Consider the following 14492-nt stretch of genomic DNA (forward strand, 5'->3'; position numbering starts at 1 on the left):
TGATCGGTGGTCAAGAAGCAAGCCCGTTAGGAGCTAAATTCCAGAAGCTGATCCGAAGAGGAAAGAGCAGCGAATCGAGCGTCGGACTTAGGAAATCGCTCAAGATTTCAAGAGTGAGCATCGTTTCCAGATTTCGCCTTGTGCCCGGTGATCCACTACCCGTTGCTGTTGTGCGCCATCCACGGACCATGGCAATCAACTGATCAATCCCGCAATGCTATTTATCTGTGACCGCATCGAGGCTAAGAAAGCCATCGGCCCTTGTCAGGGCCATCAAATTTGTGGAAAAGAGTTGAAAGAATAATATTTCCGACCTTATTACATCTTATATTCCTCAATCAATCTCACAGTTTCGTACAAAATTCAATTTGTCATGAATAATTGATGGCACGACAATTTGAGACTATTCTTGGACGCTGCTGCTGTGCCGTCGGGGTGAGTGCTCAACATTTCACAACGATTGTAAACTAGAGTGGCATTTCCAACAGTGTCTTTGATTTGCGGAGCATTTCGATTATGAAAATGATCACATGTAACAAAATTGCGACATATTTAGAATGGTTTTCAAGAGAAATTCTGATTGAACAATTTTCATCATTTTGGCACCCATTAATCAGAAATTCACTTTCATATTAAAGAAAACTATTGATTATCAATAGCTAACTAGAGAATATTTAGTAAATGTCAAGCATTCCAACTACTCATGTTTGATCAATTTCTCACGCATCACCATTTTTCGCAATTTTCAAGTAATTCTAAGCCCAAAACATTATTGGCACATACCCATTTTCCAGATTGGTCGACTAGAAGAGAAGAGCACGAATGGGAGGAGCATCATCTGCTAATCTAAGGGATTAAAGCATGCTTCCTTCGCCGGATTCGGTTTCATTCCATTTTTGCTTTCGAGCTGGTAAGAGCTTCTCCGAACCTGCTTAGCGAGGAGCACCTCGTAGCCAGAAGCCTGCTGAGCTGTTGATCAGCATCTGGTTTATGAGATTTCGGCTCGTGATAAACTCATCTGTGGTGCAGTCAAGAATCAAGCCCGTTAGGCATCATTACTACTATTATTAGACAAATCGAGCTTTCGGCTTTTGGTACCGCTCAAGATTTCAAACTTAAGCTACGTTTTCAGATTTCGATTTCAGCCGTGTGATCTAATACCTGTTGCTGATGTGTGCCATCCACACCACGAAACATTCACCTGGTTCGTCTTATAAGCAGAGAACTTATACAAATTTCTACACTTGCGTTGGGGATTCTTCGTTTAACCATGGCAATCAACTGATAACATCCTGTAGTGCGATTCATCTATGACAACATCCGAGCTAACAAAGCCTTTGGCTCTTTTCAGGGCCACCAAATGTGTGTAAGAGAGTTAACAGAGTAATATTTCAGACTTTATTTATCACATTGCCAAGCAATGAATAATATTTCTCTCAAACCATAGGATCAACAAAGCGATGACTGAAGCTTTCATTATAATCCTCGAATAACTTCCTATAGACACATTGCTGTTAAATATTCTTTAATTAGAATTACTTAGATTTTGCTTCAGCATGCTGAACAAGCCTCAATCACTACTGTTCTTTCCAATGCTACCTTATATTTCATAGGAGGTTACTAATATAATTTCAAAATTTCAAAATGATCATACAACCTGAAGTGAAATTTCACATTTTCATAGATAAATATGACGAATTCATCGGATAAAGATAATGTTTATTTGGGACATGATTAAACGTACACTTGGCTGCAAATCGTTATATGCATAAATATTTACGAAAGTTTCGAGCACTGAAAACAGTATGAAGTCAAAACGAGCAACAAGAACGACATCAAATTCAGTTAAATTTACCATCGTGGTCCTACGTCACCAGTTCGTACAACCCCATAGGGATGTACCCTTATAGTTTTTGAAACAAATATTCCATGCAAACTTCAAATTGAATGCGCCAGCTGAGGGAGCAATCAAATGAATTGAAATTTTGAGAGAACTTTTTTCTTACCCTAAGGCACATATCTAAGGGGTGAGTTTTTCAACTTTTTTGTTTAAGGGCCAGTCAACTTTGGGTTGCTAGAATATCAAACGGGCCAAATATGAGGCCATTTTCGTATTCGTATATCGTGTGGCAGGTACGATGGTACTCTATGCCCAGGGAAGTCAAGGAAATTTCCATTACGAACAGATCCTGGACCGACCGGGAATCGGACATGGACACCTTTAGCATGGCTTTGCTATCTAGCCGCGGACTCCAACCACTCGGCTAAGGAAGGCCCCAATACCTGGGGTATATTTTTGAGCTTTCCCTGAGCACTACACAATGGTCGGGCTCAATACAGAAAAGCGGTCACCGTTATCAAATTTCGGTTTAATTTTTTTTAGGTATGTTTTAAAATAATAAAAACTTACTTACTTACTTATTTGGCTTTACATCAATTATCTTGATAAAGCCTCGCCAACAATATTTCGCCAATTCCCTCGGTTCATGGCCGCTTCTCTCCATCCTCGACTGTGACCCACGCTCTCCAGGTCCTGGTGTACCTGGTCAATCCACCTAGCTCGCTGCGCCCCACGCCTTCTTGTTCCGACCGGATTCGTGGCGAACACCATCTTTACAGGGTTGTTGTCCGGCATTCTTGCAACATGCCCTGCCCAGCGTATCCTTCCAGCTTTAGCTACCTTCACGATACTGGGTTCGCCGTAGAGTTGAGCGAGCTCGTGGTTCATCCTTCGCCGCCACACGCCGTTCTCCTGCACGCCGCCGAAGATCGTCCTTAGCACTCGGCGTTCGAAAACCCCAAGAGCTTGCAAGTCCTCCTCGAGCATAGTCCACGCCTCATGCCCATAGAGGACTACCGGTCTTATGAGCGTTTTGTACATCGTGCATTTGGTGCGGGGGTGAATCTTTCTTGACCGCAGTTTCTTCTGGAGCCCATAGTAGGCACGACTTCCGCTGATGATGCGCCTTCGTATTTCCCGACTAACATTGTTGTCAGCCGTCAACAAGGATCCGAGGTAGACGAATTCGTCCACCACCTCGAAGGTATCCCCGTCTATCGTAACACTGCTTCCTAGGCGGGTCCTGTCGCGCTCAGTTCCGCCAACCAGCATGTACTTTGTTTTCGACGCATTCACCATTAGCCCGACTCTTGTTGCTTCGCGTTTCAGGCGGGTGAACAAATCTGCCACCGTTTCAAATTTTCTCCCAATAATATCCATGTCGTCCGCGAAGCAAACAAATTGTCCGGATCTCGTGAAAATCGTGCCTCGACTGTTAAGTCCGGCTCTCCGCATGACACCTTCAAGCGCAATATTGAACAACAGGCACGAAAGTCCGTCGCCCTGTCGTAGTCCCCGCCGAGACTCGAACGAACTGGAGTGTTCGCCCGAGATCTTCACGCAGTTTTGCACACCGTCCATCGTTGCTCTGATCAATCTTGTGAGCTTCCCGGGAAAGCTGTTCTCGTCCATGATTTTCCATAGCTCTATGCGGTCGATACTATCGTATGCCGCCTTAAAATCGATGAACAAATGGTGCGTAGGGACCTGGTACTCACGGCATTTCTGGAGGATTTGCCGCACGGAAAAGATCTGGTCCGTTGTCGAGCGGCCGTCGATGAAACCTGCTTGATAACTTCCCACGAACTCGTTTGCTTTAGGTGATAGACGACGGAAGAGAATCTGGGATAGCACTTTATAGGCGGCGTTTAGGATGGTGATTGCACGATAATTTTCACACTCCAGTTTGTCGCCCTTTTTGTAGATAGGGCATATAACGCCTTGCTTCCACTCCTCCGGTAGCTGTTCCGTTTCCCAGATTCTGACTATCAGCCGATGCAGACAAGCGGCCAACCTGTCCGGGCCCATCTTGATGAGTTCGGCTCCGATACCATCCTTGCCAGCGGCTTTGTTGTTCTTGAGCTGTTGAATGGCATCCTTAACTTCCCCCATCGTGGGAGCTGGTTGATTTCCGCTGTCCGCTGTGCTGACGTAGCCATCGCCTTCGCTGTCCTGACCTTCTGTGCCTGTGTTCTCTGCGCCATTCAGGTGTTCATCGTAGTGCTGCTTCCACCTTTCGATCACCTCGCGTCCGTCCGTCAAGATGCTCCCATCCTTATCCCGGCACATCTCAGCTCGCGGCACGAAGCCTTTGCGGGATGTGTTGAGCTTCTGATAGAACTTCCGCGTTTCTCGAGAACGGTACAGCAACTCCATCTCTTGGCATTCCACCTCTTCCAGGCGGCGCTTTTTGTCCTGGAATAGGCGGGTTTGCTGTTTCCGCTTCAGTCTGTATCGTTCCACGTTTTGCCGCGTACCATGCTGCAGCATTGCAGCCCGCGCTGCATTCTTCTCCTCTAAAACCTCTTGGCACTCCTCGTCGAACCAATCGTTTCTTGAGCTCCGTTCCACATATCCGACAACGCTTTCGGCAGCGTCGTTAATGGCTGCTTTGACTGTCCTCCAGCAGTCCTCAAGAGGGGCCCTATCGAGCTCGCCCTCATCCGGCAACGCTGCCTCAAGATGCTGCGCGTACGCATTGGCGACATCCGGTTGTTTCAGCCGCTCGAGATTGTACCGGGGCGGGCGTCGGTACCGTACATTGTTGATGACGGATAGTTTTGGGCGCAGTTTCACCATCACCAGATAGTGGTCGGAGTCAATGTTGGCGCCACGATAGGTTCTGACGTCGGTTATGTCGGAGAAGTGCCGTCCATCGATCAAAACGTGGTCGATTTGCGATTCTGTCTGCTGAGGTGATCTCCAGGTGTACCGATACGGGAGGCTGTGCTGGAAATAGGTGCTACGAATGGCCATGTTCTTGGAGGCGGCAAAATCTATCAGTCGTAGGCCGTTCTCGTTCGTCAGCCGGTGGGCGCTGAACTTTCCAATCGTCGGTCTGAACTCCTCCTCCTGGCCAACCTGAGCGTTCAAATCTCCTATGATGATCTTGACGTCGTGGCTTGGGCAGCGGTCGTACTCGCGTTCGAGCTGCGCGTAAAATGCGTCCTTGTCATCATCAGTGCTTCCGGAGTGTGGGCTATGCACGTTAATTATGCTGAAGTTAAAGAATCGGCCTTTGATTCTTAACTTGCACATTCGTTCATTGATCGGCCACCACCCGATCACGCGCCTTTGCATATCACCCATCACTATAAAAGCTGTTCCCAGCTCGCGTGTGTTGCCGCAGCTCTGGTAGATGGTATGATTACCTCTAAACGTTCGCACCAATGCTCCTGTCCAGCACACCTCCTGCAGCGCTACGATGTCGAAACCGCGGGTCTTCAGTACATCGGAGAGTATGCGAGTACTTCCAATGAAGTTGAGAGATTTGCAGTTCCACGTACCGAGTTTCCAATCGCTAGTCCATTTTCGTCGCTGTGGTCTTTGCCGATTGTTCCGGTCCGTATTCTCTCGTTGACGTTCCTGTGCTGATGTGTTTTTACGGCTGGCTCGCAGGGCCTGACACCAACCCCCTAGATTTCCGGAGGACCATTCCCCCTAAATGTTCGGAGGGCCATAGTGCGCAGTTTAGCTTAGAGTCCTTCTCTGGCACTCGGACGATGATCAGCCGCCCCTGACATGGGGAACAGACGCTGTTGTGAGCCGCTCCTAACGTGGAGTACAGACGCTCCAGGTTTGCAAAAGCAAACCCCCCCTTCCCTGTCAGCATACGACCAAAGTTCCCACCGGGGGTTGGTTACCCGATCTTCCCCAAGGTTACTCGTACCCCGGCCAGTACCACGAGGAGGTAGGGATAGGAGTTGCTGGGCAAGAGGCTAAGGACCGCACAAAGGGGTCTATTTTATTCCTGCAGGTACGCGAGGTACCAATGGTACGCCATGCCCAGCCATTTACCGCGCCAAAAAATAATAAAAAATAATAAATGAATAAAAAATGAAACCCAAATTTGCTAGTTTTGACCGTCTCCCTGTATGGAGCCAGACCATTGTGTAGCGCTCAGGGAAAGCTCAATTTTCGCACAAACTCTATTCTTTTGCAGTTTGCAGTCACCGCCCAACAGCAGCAGCAAGAGTGGTAAGTGGATGGATTACAACGAACGAACGTCCAAGAGTCCGAGTGCACCGAACGCGATATGATTTATTGGATTAAAAAGAAATAAATTACGAAAATAAAATTCGATTCGATGTTTTTATGGAAAAAGATTATGTTCGCTTGCCTTGCCTTGTACCATCTTGAGACGGATGGTTGGGGCACACACAGTCAGTCCGGTTTGGGAACCAAGGGGTTACCTATTCTAGAACCTAGAAGGCAATGCTACAACGAGGGTGGGTGTGGGTGTTGAATTAGCTCCGCCCGGTTTGCAACCACCTAATGGAGATGGATGGTGACGGTTGGTTGGAACGGGAAGATTTTATGAGAGTTTAATTTTGCTGCTTCCAAGAATATGGTCAACTTTCAGCACAGCCTCCGTATCGGTACACATGAAGATCATCATAGCAGAGGATTCAAAGGCTCCTAGAGCAAGTAACACATCAAATTTGAGGATAGGTACTACTAATCCTGAGTAGCGTTGATTCCTCGATTAGGTAGGTACAGCTGTTTTTTGCAATATCGGAGTAGCAACTATGAGTGGTCAATCATGCTCATGCTCATATATAATTTCTGCTATTTTTAACTGCATAGATTTTTTTATTTTTACTTCAATCACTGACACCGTCATTCATTCAAGTAGCAACATCGAGAACGCCAACCATTCGAAGCATGACTTTTATTATCCTTTATAACAAGGCAAGGGATTGGAAAATTTTTCTATCTCACATCGTCTCCTCCCCATGATGTACTTTTCGAAGTATGGCTTTCAATTATTGCAAACGTAAAACTTCAACAAGTGAAATTCATCGAAAATTTGTATTTTATTTATTCGATCCAAAAGCCAGATTCTCAGTTGTACATACATATACTTACGTTATTCACCAGATTATACGCACTGTAGTAGAAGGAATGTTCTTAAAGGCTACGGCTCCCTTCGCCAGTTTAGTAGGAAAACCACAAAAAAACGATAGCGACCTACAGCTACAGCTATTCTACTAAGTACACGAAAACCCGCGTCTCTACCATATGGATAAATAGTCACCGATAGGAATAGGTAATGCAGTTAAATGCCGTAAGCTACCATAAAATTGGCAGTGTGTCACGTCTGTCGGTTCGCCCTGTCCGGCCTGAAAGTATTCTGAGAGAACTACTGCTACTGGGTTGGTTACTTGAAGACAACATATTTCGGGACTTCACTCGTTCCGGAATCGTTTCAGTTCCTGCATGATATTATGCAGCAGTGGTGCCGTGGACAGTTCCGTCGACTGGAGAACCGTCTGCGGAGCCATTACACGCGTAATATCGATCTGCGGTGCGACCGGAGTATGGAACGGACCAGCACTCATGGGTCTAACCAGCGGGGAATGGGCGCCGCTTCCCCACGCGCCTCGACCCGGTGAAGGTGGTCCGGAACTCTCCAGCTTGCTACGGGCCTGGCCGGCTGCCGTAACGGGCCGAATGGTGGCCGAGCATGCACGGGACGTTGTCGGTTCCCTGCGGGGAGGAGGACGTGATCTTGAACGGTGTGAAATGATTCCCGGATTAGGGTGAGGGGGTTCGGGTGCGAGAGGTGGGGTTACCTTACAACGGCGGCCGCGGCCGATTTTCCTCGGTGCTCCGTCGGGGGTCGAATCACTCCGGGCAGGGTGATCGAGTGCTTGTTGGCTTCCTCCTTTTCCGGGGGATCCGAGTAGAGCTGGATCGCACCTTCCAGCAGACCTTCGAAGCGGTTCCGGGTGACCACCGGGTCACGGATGGGACTAGTCATTTCTGAATGGAGTATCAAGTTTAAAATTAGCAATTTTTTCACACAATTTACTAAGGCATACCTTCCATTTCCTTCTTGTGCATCTGCCACACTATGGGCCCCACAACGCCCGGATCAGCACCGTCGCTTTGGGTTCGGGAAAATTGCATCTCCGTGTCCGTGTTGTACTGACTGGTGGAAGCCGTTCCGGGTGCGGTGGATTTTCCTCCGTCGGCGCCTCCTTCCGATTGGTCCAGATGGGTCATCGTTACGGGTTCCAGCACTCGGCTCAGAGGCTCCGGGACGAAACATCTAAAAATTGAGACATGAAAAAGAAATTAAAGTTTAGTGAGATCCCTTGATGTGTTGCAGCTACGAATAGGACCGGCATGAAAATATTTATACCAAGTGTATAAAGATGCGAAAATTATTAGGCGTGCAAAATATGGCAGCCTTCAGTGGGCTGGTCACTGAGTGAGAAAAATATTTAGCAGGGAACCAGGTATAGGCTGGTGACTTCGTGGAAGGCCACGAATACGCTGGCTGTACACAGTGGGAGAGAACATGCGAACCTTAAACGTTCGGGGTGACTGGAGAAGTATCACCCAATGCTTACGAAGATGGATCTCTACAATACGGCTGACAATAGTTCATTTCATAACGAAATCCATTATTTTTCGCTCTTCAATAAAAACACGAAATAACGGTGCCAGCACCTGTCACCTTTGACATTCACTGCTTATATTATAGCCGTCCTGGACCATGTTTTGGCCACTCAGTGGCCATATAGAAGGTTCCAAAAGTTCCAGAAATTACAGTTATGTCATTCTACTCTTTCCATAGAATGCATGGCCATGAAACACATGAAAATGTGCAGAATTTTGCTAAACAATCATTTGAGGTAATTTTAGCATTCTTCGACCATTTTGAACACTCGGTGGCCATGTAATAGGTTCCAGTGGTCCCGATTATATGGCCAATTCATAATTTCCATAGAACTCAGCCATGCGGCGTGAGACACACTGCAGAACGTTATGAAAAAAAAAATACCTGAGGTAATCAAAGCCGCCCTGGGCCATGTTTTGACAACTCGTTGGCCATATAATAGGTTCCGAAAGTTCCAGAGTTCCCGGTAGAACCCAGCCATGTGGCATTATAGTGTCGAATCTTATTAAAAAAAAACACCTGATGTAATCTAAGCATTCCTGGCCCATGTTGAACAATCGGGGGTCATGTTCCAGTAATGAGGTCAATTTACATTTTTCGTAGAACTCAGCATAAGACATATCAAAATTAGCATAATTTTAAGAAAAGCAGTCTTGGACCTATCATGTTTTAATGCTTTAAACTTTATTCAGCCAATATATTTTTACATGCTGAAAGACAAACTAAAATATAAATAACTTATTTCTTTTAAGGATTTCGTTGAAATTTCCAGAACTTACCGAGAAACTCTTTTAGTTAATTGTTTGAACAATTTGGGGACATATTTCAAGTGGTTCTAGAGTTATATCATCCATTCCACGGATATCTTAAGAACCTGATGAGTCGGCAAGGTTGAGGTTGCTGTTTTCGGCAAAGTTGTTCAGTAGATTGAGAGCTATCTGACAGTGACAAACCTGATATGGAATTTATCCGTTAGGGGCGCTAGTAACATTTTCTTTCTTATATTCTATATCTTGTGATTTAATTTTCGTGAACAGTTTTTGCCACTACTGTAATAGCTCTAGATCTGCTGAAACTTTTCTGAAGACCCAAACTGTATTGCTAGTGTCATCTATTGGATGAATATAAGACCGGCCTTTAAACAAAAAAGTTGTAAAACTCAACGGGCAATCCTTCAAGATTAGCCTTAAGGTAAGAAAACAGCTCTCTCAAAATTCCAACTCAACAGGTTACTCCAGCATGGGATATTCGTCTAAAATATATTGAAAATTGACCCTAAGTAACTTTTTATTCCCATGTACAAGTTGTTCGCTCTCAATAGAGCAAATACATTAGTTGATATCTGATTGAACATAATTGCATCATTACCCTTTCAATTGTTGAAAGTTATGCATAGACCAGCACTCCCGTACAATCACATATGTGCAATCGCCTTGTGCAGCACCCCACCCTGCTTCATAGGTGGTTATTATATGCTTAGTGGCTACCACCAACGTATGTTGAAGAACTACAAAGCAGTATTCCATGATCTACTTCAGATGGTTAAACACCAACTTTATCAATTTTAATTATGATACAACGTTCTATAATAATGTTCGGTATGGTATTGAGTAGTGTTTTTGACATTCTGGGTTTAAATTAACGCTATCAACAACTTTCCTGAACCAAACAGTAGATGATGTGCTGTTCCCATATATTTGAGCTGAAAATTTCATATAACCTCTAATTCAAATGCGCCAACGAATGGAACGACTAAATGAGCTGAAATTTTCAGATAGTGATCTTCTAAACCTAAGAAATTCTGGGGGTGCCTCGTGGAATTATACAACTTTATTTTCCTTCCATACTGAGCTGGGCCAGTCTAATTAGTATCCAATCAGGCTTGTCAGATAGTCCTAGAATTGCTGAACCACTTTTTTCGAGATACAAGAGATTGACAAGAATTTGTTAATAGCGCCACCACCTAGCAGATGCATTCCCGCTTGTTGTGCCCATGAATCCAACTACCTTATTGGGATTTTCTTGACACATTTCAAAATCAGTATGCCCTTGTTGAAATACTGTCTTCTATGCGCAAATAGTGCGCGCAGTCACAAAGCAAATGTTCAGAGGTCTCAATCTCGCAATCGCAAAACCGGCACATATCAGTTGGACTTCGACCTACAGTCAGTGACATAAGTTAGTAACCAAATGCTGTTTTTCCATACAAAAGGCCCAAGTTTGGGGTGCTGTATCTCAGCTTCTGGTAGTCCGAATTGGCTGAAATTTGGATGACGAACTACAAATAACTTGAAGTTTTGTCTGTAAGGGAATTATAACATTGCAGTCATTTTACACAGAGTTTCAGAGGGTTGTGCAAAGACAAAAGTAAGTAACCGAGAGACTTTTTAATTTAATTCGAAAACGGTAAGTCGTGGAAAGTTGGTCTTTTCCACAATTTTTTTCAATTTCAGAAGTCACACAAATTTGCAGAACACACCACCCAGAAAACCAGAATTCACGTATAATGAAATCACCTTTTGCTTTATGCGATGTTTTTATGCACAATGTTTTACGTATAAGATGTCGTGAAAAGGCCTTATATGTGCAAAAATGGAGGCGATATATGTGCATATTTTATATGATGAAAGATAACATGCAATGCGAGTGTGTAGATTTTATTGCGAATTAATCTGTACTCTTATGCGACTTAATTTATGATAACAAAATTAATTTGACAGCTGCTACGAATTGATCCGATTTCCTTTGTACGAGTATACGGGACGAAACGAAATGTACATATTAACTCATAAAATAGCGTTTTATGCGAGAAAACTCATCGATCAAACGATTTCATCCACTATTTAGTGCGGATGTGATGCAATTTTTATGAGTAAACGACTTTGCTCGTTAACTGGTATGCGACTTCTGGTTGTCTGGGCAACTTTCTACGACTTATCGTTTTCAAATTAAATCAAAAAGTCTCTCGGTTACTTACTTTTGAACAACCCTCTGAAACTTTATGTAAAATGACTGAAATGTACTAAATTCCCTTACAGGCAAAATTTCAAATTATTTGTAGTTCGTCACCCAAATTTCAGCTAATTCGGACTACCAGAAGCTGAGATACAGCACCCCAAACTTGGGCATTTTGTATGGAAAAACAGCATTTGGTTACTAACTTATGTCACTGACTGTATATGCTTCAAATAATATCTGGCCGGGCAATGTCTTGTAAGTAGTCAAATAACTATGCAGAGTGATTTTTTATTTAAATTAAGAAGTTTTTCTGTAATTTGTCTATTTGGAGTTATAAACAGATTAGACTGCCTTGATATATTTGTACCAATCCAGTCTGACTGTATGTACGCTCCCAATTTTTTATTTCCTTCTGTGGAGAGTTACATGTTTCTCAGAAGCACATAGGAGAAATGCACCCCTATGGTGGGGCACCTAAGGGAAAGCAGCTGAAACTTGTTGATAAAATCTTAAAATATGTGAATCAAACGTATCAGACGATAGATTTCATATCCTTTTATCATTCAAATGAATAAACAACACGATTTATTTGAAAATTTCCCTGTAAAAATCCTTGCTCCTCCACTGTTTTTTTTTAGTGGAGGTATGTTTTAAGCATAGTTCCTTTAATGGCGCAATCCATTGATTTTTTATATATTTAAGTGTATATTTTACGATTGCTTGTTTCATTTTCGCATCGCAAATCATAGAAAAATGGGCATTTTTTTAAATTATCGGACAGGTTTGGGCCGGAGGTTCTCCGATTTGCATGAAATTTTCACCAGAGGTAGAGCTCGTGGATACATGACCAAAAGTGAAAATCAAAAAAAATATAGTGGTCTATTTTCCCGGAAAACTCTAGATGAATTTTCACGATTTCCCTATATAAGGTACCGTGGGGTAAGTGGATACAGAAAAATCAATAGTTAGCTTCATTGTCATGTACAGCTAACGTGAATAGTTTAACTCAAACTTTTTTCTGTGGATAACAAATAAGGGACTATTATACTTCAAATCGTCATTTATTTCAATTTTTCTGATTGTTATGTATTGAGAATGAGAGACTTAAAAATTTGCGCCAAATGATCCACTTGCCGCACCATGGTGGGGTAAGTGGATCACCATTAAAAAAAATCTGTTCTCGAAACAAATGTAGTAAGATTATGTTCAATAAAAATTATATTACCCTTGCACTTGTTATTAGTGCTAGTAATGTTACATTTTATTACTTTTAAATTAAAAAGTATCTCTATTTAATCAAAATATAATAAAAAGTATGCATATATTAGTTCAGACTAATTAAAAAAAAAAAAAAATTTTAACTAGAAAAATTTGGAGAAAATTCCTTTATTTATATGCATAAGTTATACAGAAGTATTGTAGGATTATTCCTAACGATATTTTCGAAAAGCACTCTTGGTTTAAATATATTAGTTACATTTACTTTTGAATAACAAACTGAAATCCTTCTGTTTTATTTATGAATATATGTGTATCAGCTGTCTAGAACAATTTATATGGTCAAATAATGTACGAGACTATGCTTTCGATTGGAAAATTAGTATATTTTGCTCTTCTACAATTCAGCTTAGATAAACCACGAGTCTGCCAATAAATGATAATTATTCTTGATCCACTTACCCCACCCCACTAAAAAGTAGGGGTAAGTGTACCATGTCCAATATATTTGTATTTATTCATAAAAATGACATATTTTTCATTGTGATTCATTCACTTAGAACTGAAATGCTCACCATGTGTCGAAAAAAATAATAGAATTTGATTTTAGACAGAGATACAATGGATTTTTGATTGATGGAAAACAATTTTAAAATTAATTACTTTTTGCAGCTAAAAAGTTCGCTTGTGTTAGTGTACGTGTAGTACCAGTTTTGCAATAGTATCAGTGTGGGCGTAAGAATATAACCTAAAACGAAGCAATGGTGTGAAAACATTCAACATATCCAAGTATTTAGGCTTTATATTGACAAATGATCCACTTACCCCACTGATACACTTCCCCCACTGTACCTTACCTCAAACTTTAAAAATTCATATCTCCTGAACTATGCATCGTAGAACAAAAGTTTTTTAGTGAAATCGAAAGGAAATTTCCTCAGCAATCTATTAAAAATCTAAAAAAAACCTTTCTCGGAAAATTTTACCAGCCATTTACCAGCATTTAGTATTGAAGCTATGAAAGCCGCTCGGGAAGTTCTTGATACAATCAATCATTATGGTAACGTTTGAAGGATCAAATCTCAAGATCCACTTTCTTTGAAAACTTATGAATATATTGTTAATATGTTTTTTCGGCCAGGACGTCTTTCCTACGTTGTGTCTTTTACGATACAACGGACGGCAAATCAAGGGAACGGCTTCACTTTAACAGATTTATTACCGTAATTTCGGGTGGAATTGATCACTTTTCTCTGTTTTCTATGCCTGTTATCTATGACGTTGCCAATTCCAAACAACTTAATGCAGGAAAACAAGTACGACGGTGAGCCTCATTGGTTTGTATACTCAAATTTTCATAGAGTTGTGAATTTAGTGCTGAAAATCGCCTCTAAAGTAAAAAATCAAAGAATTCCATTTCGGGGTGAAATTGATCACCTGAAAAAAAATTATTGTTAATTTTGAAAACAACTTTACTTATTTAATTTGGGCCCCCTGAATCCAAATATGCTTGCCAAATTCTTAACAATGCAAAATTTATGGAAATAATAAACAATTAATTTTCAACAATACCGCAGAAAACGCCTAAATGTAGGCAATTTCCGAAGGAATTTTCTGACATCTAAAAAAAATCAATTAATACAACAAAATGAACAAATTGGTACGAATGTTGATGATAAAATTCGTTTTGGGGATATATTTCAAGCATCCTGACAAATTTTCAGGTTGACACCATGTCCAAATCCTTGTTTAAAACTATAAGTTTATTGATGTCTGCCAATACCACACAGAACACGATTATGAAATTTTCTATTATTTTCATAGAAATAAACATTCCTTAACACAAAA

General features: G+C 42.1%; 1 protein-coding gene across 10 annotated transcripts in view; it reads right to left on the reverse strand.

Annotated features, from left to right (window-relative positions):
- Nucleotides 1–6915: 6915 nt before the first annotated feature.
- The window catches only part of LOC5566273, a 139367-nt gene continuing 131790 nt past the window's right edge, over nucleotides 6916–14492 (reverse strand). For 8 of the 10 annotated variants that reach the window (XM_021840852.1, XM_021840851.1, XM_021840848.1 and 5 more), the window contains exons 9-11: nucleotides 7885–8114; nucleotides 7636–7825; nucleotides 6916–7570 (exon numbers count right to left, since the gene is read on the reverse strand). In XM_021840852.1, coding sequence (XP_021696544.1) covers nucleotides 7249–7570; nucleotides 7636–7825; nucleotides 7885–8114 — 742 coding nt within the window. In that variant the 3' untranslated portion in view covers nucleotides 6916–7248. The remainder of the gene's footprint in view (nucleotides 7571–7635; nucleotides 7826–7884; nucleotides 8115–14492) is intronic. The other 2 variants (XM_021840857.1, XM_021840856.1) reach the window with 2 other exon arrangements.

Source organism: Aedes aegypti, chromosome 2, assembly GCF_002204515.2.
Source record: "Aedes aegypti strain LVP_AGWG chromosome 2, AaegL5.0 Primary Assembly, whole genome shotgun sequence".
In the NCBI taxonomy this organism is placed as follows: Eukaryota; Metazoa; Arthropoda; class Insecta; order Diptera; family Culicidae; genus Aedes; species Aedes aegypti.